Source organism: Leucopleurus acutus (genome assembly GCF_964270905.1).
Source record: "Leucopleurus acutus genome assembly, chromosome: 10".
NCBI lineage: Eukaryota > Metazoa > Chordata > Mammalia > Artiodactyla > Delphinidae > Leucopleurus > Leucopleurus acutus.
This window is the reverse complement of record NC_139153.1, coordinates 41,219,882-41,232,347: the sequence shown is the minus strand read 5'-3', so window position 1 is coordinate 41,232,347 and position 12,466 is coordinate 41,219,882. Positions and strand designations below refer to the sequence as shown.

The following is a 12,466-nucleotide window of genomic DNA, read 5'->3' as shown; positions in this document are numbered from 1 at the left end:
ACACAACAATAGAAGAACTGAACAGTTGTGACAAAGAATGTTTGGCAAGCAAAGCCTAAAATATTTATTATCTGGCCTTTTACAGAAAAGGTTTGCCCACGACCCCTGATTATCTACAATGTTAGATGAAGTCATTACCATTTTCTAAAAAATTCCTTAGTTTGGGACTTCCCTGGTGGCACAGTGGTTGGGACTCCACGCTCCCAACGCAGGGGGCCCCAGTTCAATCCCTAGTTAGGGAACCAGATCCCACATGCTGCAACTAAGAGTTCACATGCCTCAACTAAGGAGCCCACCTGCTGCAACTAAGACCTGGCGCAACCAAATAAATAAATAAAATAAATTCCTTAGTTTTCTCCAAGAGTCTTGCAGATTAAAAACACCAGAACATACCTAAAAAGGACCAAAGTCTAAAGTATGTCATAACATTTATGATGGGATTCTGGAAAACCAGCAGCCCTCAGGCACAGTTAACAGCTAATAACAAGTCTATAACCATAAAACTCCCCTTACAGTGGCAGCTTCTTTGACCAACTGAAAGCTGATTTGGGAATGCTCAGACAGCTCTTCTTACCTTGTGATCACATGGTAGTAGTAAATCTTCCCTTCTGGGTCTCGGGCTGTCTTCCAGTTGGGAGGTAAGACAATGGTTTTTGGTTTGGGAGGAGATGGGGGTGGTAAATCCAAGAGATTATTTGTCACAACCATTTCAGGCTAAAAAGACACACAAGTTCTTGATCAGTGACATTTCTTTTAATCTGGCTGAGAAGGACAAAAATAGTCTACTTAAGCAGTATGTAAAAACATACATCTTCCTCTTCTTTTAAAAAAAGATTAAAAGTAAAGGTACAATCTGGGAAATGATCAGAGACAGTATATATGAAGAGCTTTAGGGATCTATCAGAAAATTCACAGCAGGCTTCGAGTTCACCATCCAATACACCGTATTTAAAAATATTCAGCAGCTCATTATGTAGAACAATATTTTTCAACCTTAAAAAAACCAATGCTAAATGGCATATAACCAACTCCAAGATACCAATTAGCTGAATGGGCTTTAGATAGAAGCAAATATGATAAAATGTTAACATTTATCCATTATATATTTTTTGTATGTTTGAAACCTCATATTTATATTTTAAAAATATAGAAATGGGTGAAAAGCTTGTTTTTCAGTTTAATTGAAAAAAATTTTCTAAATAAATAGCTTTTAAAAATTTAATGCCACATTTTGAAAAACATAAAAACTTCATAATCACTGTTATAAACTGAATTGTGCTTCCCCCAAATTCATATGAAGCCCTAACCCCCAATGCGATTGTATTTGAAGACAGCACCTTTAAATAGGTAAGTAAGGTTAAATGAGGTCTCGAGAGTGTGGCCCTAATGCAACAGGACTGGTGTCCTTATAAGAAGTGGAAGAGGCATCAGGGAATGTGCGCAGAGAAAAGACCAGGTGAGGGCACAGTGAGAAAGCAGCCATCTGCAAAACAGGAGCAGCCTCAGGAGACAGCAAACCTGCTGACACCTTGATTTTAGACCTGCAGGCTCCGAGACTATGAGAAAATAAACTTCTGTTAGTTAAGCTACGTAGTCTGTGGTATTTTGTTAAAGTAGCTCTAGTAAACTGATAATATAATCATGATAAGGATATATACTCTTAATTGTTCATTCTATGTAATCCAGTTAATAAAGAAAAAAATTTCCAACTTTACCTTTGCTTGAGCAGTTAAAGAGGAACCTAAGATCCCAGGCTCAGATAAAACATGGCCACTTTTAAGCAAACCTAAGTCTCCGAGCATTGCTGCTTTGTGCATACCCCCCCAAGCCTTACTTCACAGAGCTGCTTTTTGTTGGCCCCACTTAAGTTCCACTTCCTCCATTCCTGTAGTCCTCTATCTAGCCTATAAGGTGATCTCTTTCCCCTAAGCTTTCGTGTCACTTAAGAATATTCCAAATTATTCAATATCTACTAGATTACCAATCCTTCTTCAATTTGGGAATAATTTTTTCCCCTCCTCAAATTCTACCTGCATATTTCATGACACTAAACGCTGACTACTTTTAGTATTATTCATTGTGATCCTCATCTCTCTTACTGGAATGTCAGCATTTAAGCACAGGAATGGAATTTTACGTTTGTTTTCAAAATGCCTAGAAGGACCCAATTCACGGCAAGCCCTCAAATACCTGCCATACACAGTCTTATTTCTAAGTGTTTCACATGTAGTCTTTTTACTCCATCTCCACCAACTGCCCTACTTATCGAAAGCCACCAGAATGCAACAAGAGCCTTCTCTGGAAATGTCAGTATTCTAACCTGATAATTTGTTCATGTTTAGTTTCTCAACTGCTTCTAGTGCCAGCTCCTATTTCCCATTTCATCTAAAAACAGCATTTCATCAAGATTTCATCATATCCTTCTACACAGGTGGCAGAATACCAAAAGCTTCTTTCAATATATATTGTACAACATGTAAAGTGAACTATATCATTCAATTTTATATCTCTAGCCCTCAGTACAGTATCATAGTCTAGTTCTCCATAAATAATGATGGAGCTAGTCTAGAAAACTATGACTTCAGAAATTCATAGCAAAGTGTAAGAATACAAGATCAGTCAGTTTAAATTACAAATAAAAAGGATCCTAAGGGCAAAGTACATATAAATTAACATAGTTGTAAGTTCCACAGAATTTTTTTTAATTGACAGCACTGTCGTGTAGTGCTCCCTCAGGGTCCACAGGCACTTGAGTGAAATTGGAGACTACAAAAATTTTTATAAAAAACAAACAAACAAAAAAGGAGTAAAAAACCCCCTAACTAAACCAAACAAAAAGTAATCTTTCTAAAGATAAGGTAGGTAGCCAAGGAGAGTTTTAGCAACCAAAATATTTCTTACTGGCTGTAAGGGCTGAGGCTGCCCTGGTGCAACTATTGTAGTCACGGCTGTGGCTGGCTGTACCACCACTCCTTGTGGGTGAGCTGTGAAAATCTGTTGTCCCTGGATGTACTGAAGACTTGGCTGGGCATAACTCTAAAAGATAAAATGAAGAAATTCACAATTTATAGTTTTCTAGCTCTTAATAAGCAGTATCTGACTTCCAAGTTGACAAATCTTATTGGAAGATACACCCATTAATTTTTTTTTAACTTTAAATGTGAATATTTTACTACAAATGTGTAAAACAATCTTTTACTTCAAACTCTTTTTTTCTTTTTTGAATAATTCCCTAGTCATTTACTTACTTTGATTTTACTTTATCATAAAAAGTTAGAAAACTTTTTTGAGGCGGAGGCGGGGATGGGGGTGGGGTGGAGTACTCATGAAACCTGTCTAATTGTTTGGCTTCAATGAGACTTGAATAACAACTGAAGTGCTACTCCTAGGATACCTGAGAAAGAGCTCCACACAATGCTCTTTACAGAGAGCGTTTTAACTACCAACTCCTAATAACTAACAGCTTGTTTTGTTTTGTTTTGTTTCTTTGCAGTATGCAGGCCTCTCACTGCTGTGGCCTCTCTCGTTGCAGAGCACAGGCTCCGGATGCGCAGGCTCAGCGGCCATGGCTCACGGGCTCAGCCGCTCTGCGGCATGTGGGATCCGCCCGGACCAAGGCACGAACCCGTGTCCCCTGCATCGGCAGGTGGACTCCCAACCACTGCGCCACCAGGGAAGCCCTAACAGCTTGTTTTGATTGGAAAAGGTCAAAAGGAGTGATGCACAGTAGAGGAAGCTGAAGGTGATCAAATTTTAAACTAGTTTTCTAGCTTTTTGTAGGCTTCTGTAAGAAAGACAGCGGAATTCAATATATCTAAAATCCTTATGACACACTGATTTATATATAGTGCTTTATCAAGCAGAAAAGCCCTTTTGCATATATTATCTCACTCAATCCTGACCACCATCAGAGGTGGGTGCATCTCCCACACCTGGAGTTATATAACAAATAAGTACCATGGCTAGCTAGGACTCAAACATACTCTGAAATTACGATAGAAAAACTGTTTAAAGAAGTGGCAAGAAGCCCTGAAAACAACCTTGTTTTGTTAAAAGGTGATGACTACCAAGGAGCTGAACAGATACGTATTTAAGGACAGATTTTGACCCTATAAACTGAGATTCTATCAGGTAAAATGATTCAGAAGTATTAATTGATAAGTACTCAAAATACAAAATATAATCAAAATATAATTATTCCAAATGATACCAGTAAAGACCCAAGGAGTCTGAATAGGTAAATGTAGCTGCCCGGCAGATTTCTGGATGAATAATTACTGAGAAGACACACAGAAAGAGGAAGAATACAATACTTGATTCAGTATTGCAAACAGCTTAATCTACACATTATCATAAACCAGATTCAATGCTAACTGTCAAAGCAGAATTGTCAGAATAGTATCACAAAGCTGAGAGAAAAATGTATACCTCAGAAATATTTTCATCTCTAGGTATTTGGATACAAGATGGGAAATATGTGCAACATCAAAAATTTTGTAGAAATTTATCTCCTCACCTAACTCCTGCCCCAAAGCCTGAAATCTGATTAAATCCAAAACACTTTTCAATACTGACATATAACCAGACAATACTGAATCAGAAGTCAGTACCAAAGAAGTATTAGCAACAAAGATGACCAAATACTGCTTAAAAAATTAAAAAGCATACTCTAAAGGTAAAATATAAATAATTCTTAAAGTTCTCCTTTAACTCTGATAAAATAAACCATAAAACAAAACATATCTAACTGGGCTCTATTCTATGATCACCAATCTATCTGGAAAGTTAAGCTTCCAAGAAAGTTTCTAAGGGCCGACACCCAGAAGGAAGCATCCTCAAGAGGCAAGTTACTGTGCATGTAGGAGGTTAACACGTATGTGCTGGTAACCCTGATTCTGAGTAGAAACAGTTTCTGGGAGGCTGAAGAGGACAGATGGATAAACTGGAATTTTCCCAACCCACTAAGCCAAACACCAGATACTGTAACGAATCCCAAATTTAATTTCTTCCTGACCCACTCTCCTAATCTAATCTATCGGCAAATTCCGTTGGCTCTGCATTTTTTATATATGTATGTACATGTGCACATCTATCTGTACGTATGAGTTTATATATATGTGTGTGTATGTATATATATATATATACATATATATATATATACATAAAAATAAAATCTGATCATTTCTTACATCTCTCCTTCTACTATTCCAGTATAAGTGGCCATATTCTCTTGCCTAGATTACTCAACAGTCTTTTAACTGATCTCCCTACTTCTGCCCTTGACTCCCACGATCTCTTCACCCAGAGCAACCAGAGCGAGTCTCTTAAAATACGTCAAATCACGCCAGTCCGCTGTAACTGCTCCAGTGGATTTTCACATTATTCAGACTAACAGCCCAAATCCTCACAAAGCCCTGACCGTCTTGTTCCTCCCCAAGGCCTTGACCTCATTTCCTACTACAGGTGTACCTCAGAGATATTGTGGGTTCAGTTTCAGAACATGCAATAAAGTGAATATTGCAATAAAAAGTGAATCACATGAATATTTTGGTTTCCCAGCACATATAAAAGTCATGCTTCACTATAGTGGACTCTATTAAGTGTACAGTAACATTAGGTCTAAAAAACAATGTACATACCTTAATTTAAAAATGCTATACTGCTTAAAAATGCTGACCATCCTCTGAGCCTTCAGAGAGTCATGTCTGTCTGCTGGTGGAGGGTCTGGCCTCGATGTTGATGGCTGCTGACTGGGTGGCTGCGGCAATTTCTTAAAATAAGACAATGAAGCTTTTGCCACACTGACTGACTCTTCCTTTCACCATTTCTCTAGAGTACGTGATGCTATTTGATAGCATTTTACCCACAGTAGAACTGCTTTCAAAATTGGAGTCAATCTTCTTAAACTTGCCTCTGCTTTATCAACTAAATATATGTAATATTCTAAATCCTCTGATATCATTTCAACAATCTTCACAGCCTCTTTACCAGGAGTAGATTCCATCTCAAGAAACTACTTTCTTTTTTGCTCATCCATAAGAAGTAACTCCTCATCCATTCAAGTTTTATCATGAGACTGTAGCATTTCAGTCACATCTTCAGGCTCTGCTTCTAATTTTAGTTCACTTGCTATTTCTACCACATCTGCAATTACTTCTACCACTGAAGTCTTCAACCCCTCCAAGTTATCAATTAGAGTTGGAATCAACTATATCTTCTGGATAACTTGCTGCAGTTTCTACATGAGCACTTTCTGCTTCACCTTGCACTTTAATGTTGCAGAGATGGCTTCTTTCCTCCAACCTCATGAACCAACCTCTGCTAAGCTTCAAACTTTTCTTCTGCAGCTTTCTCCCCCATCTCAGCCTTCACAGAACTGAAGAGAGTTAGGGACCTGGTTCTGGATTAGGCTTTGGCTTAAGGGAATGTTGTGGCTGGTATGATCTTCTATCCAGACCACTAAAACTTTCTTCATATATATCAGCAATAAGGCTGATAAGACTATTTTGCTTTCTTATCAATTTCCTTCAAGAACTTTTCCTTTGCATTCACAATTTGGCTAACTGGCACAAGAGGCCTAGCTTTTGGCCTATCTCAGCTTTCAACTTGCTTTCCTCACTAAACGTCATCATTTCTAGGTTTTGATTTAAAGTGAGAGATGTATGACCCTTCCTTTCACTTGATATTTAAAGGCCATCGTAGGGTTATTAATTGGCTTAATTTTAATATTATTTTGTCTCAGGGAGTAGGGAGGCCCAAGGAGAGGGAGAGAGATCGGAAAATGGCCAGTCGGTGGAGCAGGCAGAACCCAACACTTACCGATTAAGCTCGCTGGCTTATATGGGCTCAGTTCATGACACCCCAAAACAATTACAATTGTAATGTCAAAGATCACTGATCACAGCTCACCATAACAAATATAATAATAATGAAAAAGTCTGAAATAGTGCAAAAATTATCAATTTGTGACACAGAGACATGAAGTAAGCAAATGCTATTGGAAAAATGGCACCAACAGACTTAATTTGACACAGAGTTGCCACAAACCTTCAATGTGTAAAAAATGCAGTATCTGCAAAGCACAATAAAATGAGGTGTGCCTGTACTGTCACCTTAACTCATTTGGAAAAGGAAGGGCTTCACAATTATATCACACATTTTGAATGACAAACATTTCCTATCCTGATTTTGAAAACAAAAATTTAAAAGCTAGATCAAGATACTAGTTTTGAGAACAACTGTCAACAGGATGAAACATGTTATCTTCAGAGTGATCAAGAGGTTAAACACCCAGATCTACAATAGAAAAATGCTAATATTTTGGAGGGTAAAATTTCTTTGACCTTCAGTGAAACTAGGTTCATGAAGAATTTATCTGACAAGATCACAGTTGTGTAAGGCTTATCATGGAGACACTCTAAAGGATTCAATTAATGTGTAGTAAAGCTGTGGTTTCTTTAGCATGAAAAGTCTGGCTACAAATGTTGGTTGTGAGATAACTTCTAAACTGAAATGGCATTACCCAGTTTGATCATTCCCTGTATTTACTAGATATGGCTCCAGACAAATTTTATCTGTTTCTAAAGTGCAAAGATATATTTAAAGGATAACAATTTATCAACAGGAAAGAATGTTACACATACTGAAAATAATTCCCAAAGGAAATGCAATGCCAAAAACATCTTAACAACATCACTGCAAAAAAAAAAAAAAAAAAAGAAACCCACAAAAAGCAAAACCTAAACAAACAAAAACACCCAAAATTGCAACATTCATTTGCAGATATAGTGTTTGAAACTCAAACTGTCAAAAAGTAAAGGGAAAATAAACATTTTCTAGGGTTCTGCAGTACCTACCCAAACTAGCTGACAATCATACGCCAAAGCCAAAACAATTAACAGCAATAAAAAGGGGAAACTGGTTTGCAGTCCCACTGAAATAATACAAAAGATGTACACATTTGTGAGATATATCCAAATAGCATGTGCCTGCAAAATTTATCCATTTACTGGAAGAAAGTCTGTTGGAGATTGGCTCTACCTACAAGGGACTTGAAATTATACAAAACATAAATCCAATCTAGAAATATCTTTAAAATGGGACTTCTAATGGGAATTTTAAGAGAGGGTCCAATATGTTATAGAGGGGAAAACATAATTGTTCTGCTCCCACTTCTAAAGGGAAAAAAAACAGCTATTACTTTATATCTGAGTCACTTCACTTATGTGAACAATTTATAGTCTAAGCACTCAATTTTTTGAGATGTAATTTAGTGTAACTTTTTAAGAATAGGTCACTCTAATGTCACAAGACCACTATAAAGCACATGGCCTCAGTTAAAACGGAGCTTGTATGTCTAATAAGCAGCTGTGGCAAAAAATTAAAGCCACCTTCTGATAACACAACTGCTCCAAATTTCAAAGATACTGCATATGTACACATACTCACAAATTTTTATTATACCATATCACATACTACTTCATTGTCAAGGTTATTATACCTCAGCTCATGTTGGTATGGTTGATATTTGATTTGAACAACACAGGCCTCAACATAGACCAGATAGATGACCTTGATCAGCTGTAATTCACAGCCCACTAATGTCAATACTCTCAGTATTAAGGTAACTAAGTAAGAACTACAATTAAACCTTCAAGGTATATGGTGCTTTAAATTTATCATTACTAATATCCATTATCTCATACAAACCTCAACCACTCTGAGGTATTCTGCTCATTTAATAAATGAGAAAACTAAAACTGAAGAATCTAAGTGCCTGTCTCCAGGACACACAGTAAGTGACAGACTAGGACTTAAAATACACACGCTAACAACATGGTCTATGCTTCTCATTACCCAGAGTCGAACATCATCTCTGATCAACTAATCTCATAAAGGGAAGGATAGTCTGAACCATCTTAGTCCATTTATCAACTACTCTAGCACACGAAAAGCAGATTAGGGAGTCAATAAATGACTCCTTGGTAGGAACAGACTGAAAACTGGAAATAAAATTGTAATACTTGGGCTTCCCTGGTGGCTCAGTGGTTGAGAGTCCGCCTGCCGATGCAGGGGACATGGGTTCGTGCCCCGGTCCTGGAGGATCCCACATGCCACAGAGCGGCTGGGCCGGTGAGCCATGGACGCTGAGCCTGCGCATCCGGAGCCTGTGCTCCGCAACGGAAGAGGCCACAACAGTGAGAGGCCCGTGTACCGCAAAAAAAAAAAAAAAAAAATTGTAATACTTGAGTCTTAAGGCTATGACTAAACCCTAGAGAAATCTTTTGCTCAATGGGATGGAAAAATAAATTCTATTTTAGAAGAACAACCATAAGATCACTGAGCTCTCTACTAAAGAGTCTTTAATTCTGTAGGAGGCAGAATTATGCATAACAAACACCACCAACAACAACAATAAAAAGCTAAGAAAATTGATAGCCAATAACCAATAATGCCCATTTTCTTACCTGCTGTATTTAGCCCTATAACATTAATTTTAAGCCAAAAATGAAAGGAAAAACACACACACACAAAAACTAAGTATAAGAATGTTCAGTGCAGTATTATTTATAATTATGAAAAAGAACTTTCAATTTAAACAACTACCCCAGGAAAATGGATAAACAGCGACCTTATAAGCAAATGTGGTATTATACAGACGTTAAAATGTGTATGTGGGGCTTCCCTGGTGGCGCAGTGGTTGAGAGTCCACCTGCTGATGCAGGGGACACGGGTTCGTGCCCTGGTCCGGGAAGATCCCACATGCCGCGGAGCGGCTAGGCCCGTGAGCCATGGCCACTGAGCCTGCGTGTCCGGAGCCTGTGCTCCACAACGGGGGAGGCCACGACAGTGAGAGGCCCACGCACAGTCAAAAAAAAAAAAAGTGTATGTATGCATATATACACACACACACACACACACACACACACACACACACACACACACACACACATATAAAAATACAGAGTAATTTGGAGAAATGGTTAAGAATCATGTTACACAGAAAAACATGGGACAAAAAAACTTCCAAGTCTTCAAAATTACAAATTCATAAAATATATAAACATGTAAAGAGATCATAAAAAATGAAGGGAGGGGCTTCCCTGGTGGCACAGTGGTTGGGAATCTGCCTGCCAATGCAGGGGACATGGGTTCGAGCCCTGGTCTGGGAAGATCCCACATGCCGCGGAGCAACTAGGCCTGTGAGCCACAACTACTGAGCCTGCGCGTCTGGAGCTTGTGCTCCACAAGAAGAGAGGGCACGACAGTGAGAGGCCCACGCACCGCGATGAAGAGTGGCCCCCGCTCACCGCAACTAGAGAAAGCCCACGCACAGAAATGAAGACCCAACACAGCCATAAATAAATAAATAAATAAAATTTTTTTTAAAAAATGAAGGCAGTTAATACAGTTAACGTTTTCAGAATTAAAGCAGGACACTTTGTCACGGCCTTTTGGACAAAATTTTGATACAGCTTCATAACAAAAATACAAACAGAAGTAAAAATCACTTCTGTTACCTCAATACTAAGTAATGTGTACAGGAAACATCTCTGGGAGTCTCTGCCATCCACAGTAATTCACCTTTAAGGGGTGACAAGGAATGATGGGAGAGACATAGGAATGTGGTGAAGACGATGCCTTAAAGAGTCTTTTTTTTTTTTAATGTATTGGTTTTATAAAAAAGAAAAGAAATTTGATTTAAAACCACAAAAATACACTTCAAAAGTTATTCTCTCTCTCTCTCTCGCTGATCACTTGCTTTTGGGGAAGCCAGCTGGCATGTTGTAAGCAGCGCTATTGAGAGTGGTAAGGAACCAAGGACAGCTAACAACCATGTGAGTGAGCTTGAAAGTAAACTTTCCATCCCCTGTCTAGTCTTCAGATGACTACAACCCTGCTTAATAGCTTGACTGTAATTTCATGACTCTGAGCCAGAACCACCCAGCCAAACTGCTTCTGAATTCCTGACCCACAGAAACTATGAGATAATAACTACTTACTGTTTTAAACTGCTAAGTGATTTGTGACACAATAGATAACTAGTATATATAAAATTAGCCAATATGTAAAAGTGATCAATGGCAGGACTTCCCCTTCACATCAGATTTAACATCCCATAAACAGACAGTAAAACAGACAAAAGTATTTCCAAAATTAGTTACCTGTACAATTGGTGGAGTTGTCTGTGAGTAGGGTGATGTCACACCATAAACAGTTGGACAAGCCTGTCCTTGATAATATATGGTTGCTTGAGACTGTGCAGGAGAGTACTGCTGCTGTACACTCACGGACTGTTGGTTTGAATCCCAAACACCGTAATTCTGTCCCTGGACTGGGCCTGGGGCTGGCACTGGCAAGACGGTGACACTAGAGTCTTGGTGTACCACACCATCACTTTGGGCCACATACTGTGAACTGGAAACTTCCACAGGTGCTGCCACATGTGGCACCACTGGCACAGGTGGAGGGGCAGCAAGGGGTTCTGTAGAATGTCCCACCAAGGGCTGAGAATGATCATAAGGAGCAGGAGAACACACAGGATCCATGCTGGGTGTGGGGAGGAGCACCTTTCCAGCATTAGGATTGCTGGGATCCACATAGGCCTGCATGGGGTAACCTGGTGGGTAGCCAGCAAAGGGGTGATGAGGGGCACTGTAGCCAAGAGAGTCATAGGGCACTGGAGACGTCATTCCCAGGTTCTGCATCTGCTGCTGTTGTTTTTGAGCCTCCCGCTGAGCTACCTCCTGCTCAAACAACTTTCGACGCTCCTCTGTAGAAAGTTTATTGCGATCTTTAATTCGTACTTTCTTTTTAGAAGTTGGTGTATCATATCTAGAAAGAAAACAATAAGAGCACCACAAAAAGTTTTTCCCTAAATCAGAGACATAACCAAAGCACTAATAAATGTTATGCCACTCGATACTAAACCATTAACCACACCAACTCCAATTTGGCACAGGCTGAAAATCATACTCAAAATTACTTAAGGAGTTTTGCAGATAAGAGAGAACCTCAAGGAAATAGACACTTAGATGAAAATAATAACTTTATCCTTATCCTCAGCTTCTAGAACTTCAAACTAAAGATACATGTAGTATCCTAAATAGATTCTTCTTTATAGTTAAGTTCTGTAGTTCTGTAACTACAAATTCTGAAATTAAAACAAAAACCCAAATACACTAATAAAAGCTACAGAATTTGATGTATGTCTGACCACACCCATTAATATCAACACAGGTTAGTTAAGTGAAAGACAAGCATGTACACATAAAAGTATGGGGGGTTATATTCACATACTCTTCTTTGTGCAGTACCAAGTATAATATCATATTGCTAAACCTAATATCCTGTGATAGTTTTGACAAGTATCCCCAGTAAGCCCCCAAGAAACCATCAGCTCTAACATTCACAAGAGAACTGAGAACTTAAAAGATTCTTTTGTGAAGTTCTATGGACTGAATCG

At 38.7% G+C, this 12,466-nt stretch overlaps 1 protein-coding gene across 2 annotated transcripts in view; it reads right to left on the bottom strand.

Annotated features, from left to right (window-relative positions):
- The window catches only part of SETD2 (SET domain containing 2, histone lysine methyltransferase), a 111,364-nt gene that overhangs the window by 12,144 nt on the left and 86,754 nt on the right, over positions 1 to 12,466 (bottom strand). For both annotated transcript variants that reach the window (XM_082848710.1, XM_082848709.1), the window contains exons 15-17: positions 11,166 to 11,835; positions 2,902 to 3,036; positions 575 to 714 (exon numbers count right to left, since the gene is read on the bottom strand). In XM_082848710.1, coding sequence (XP_082704836.1) covers positions 575 to 714; positions 2,902 to 3,036; positions 11,166 to 11,835 — 945 coding nt within the window. The remainder of the gene's footprint in view (positions 1 to 574; positions 715 to 2,901; positions 3,037 to 11,165; positions 11,836 to 12,466) is intronic.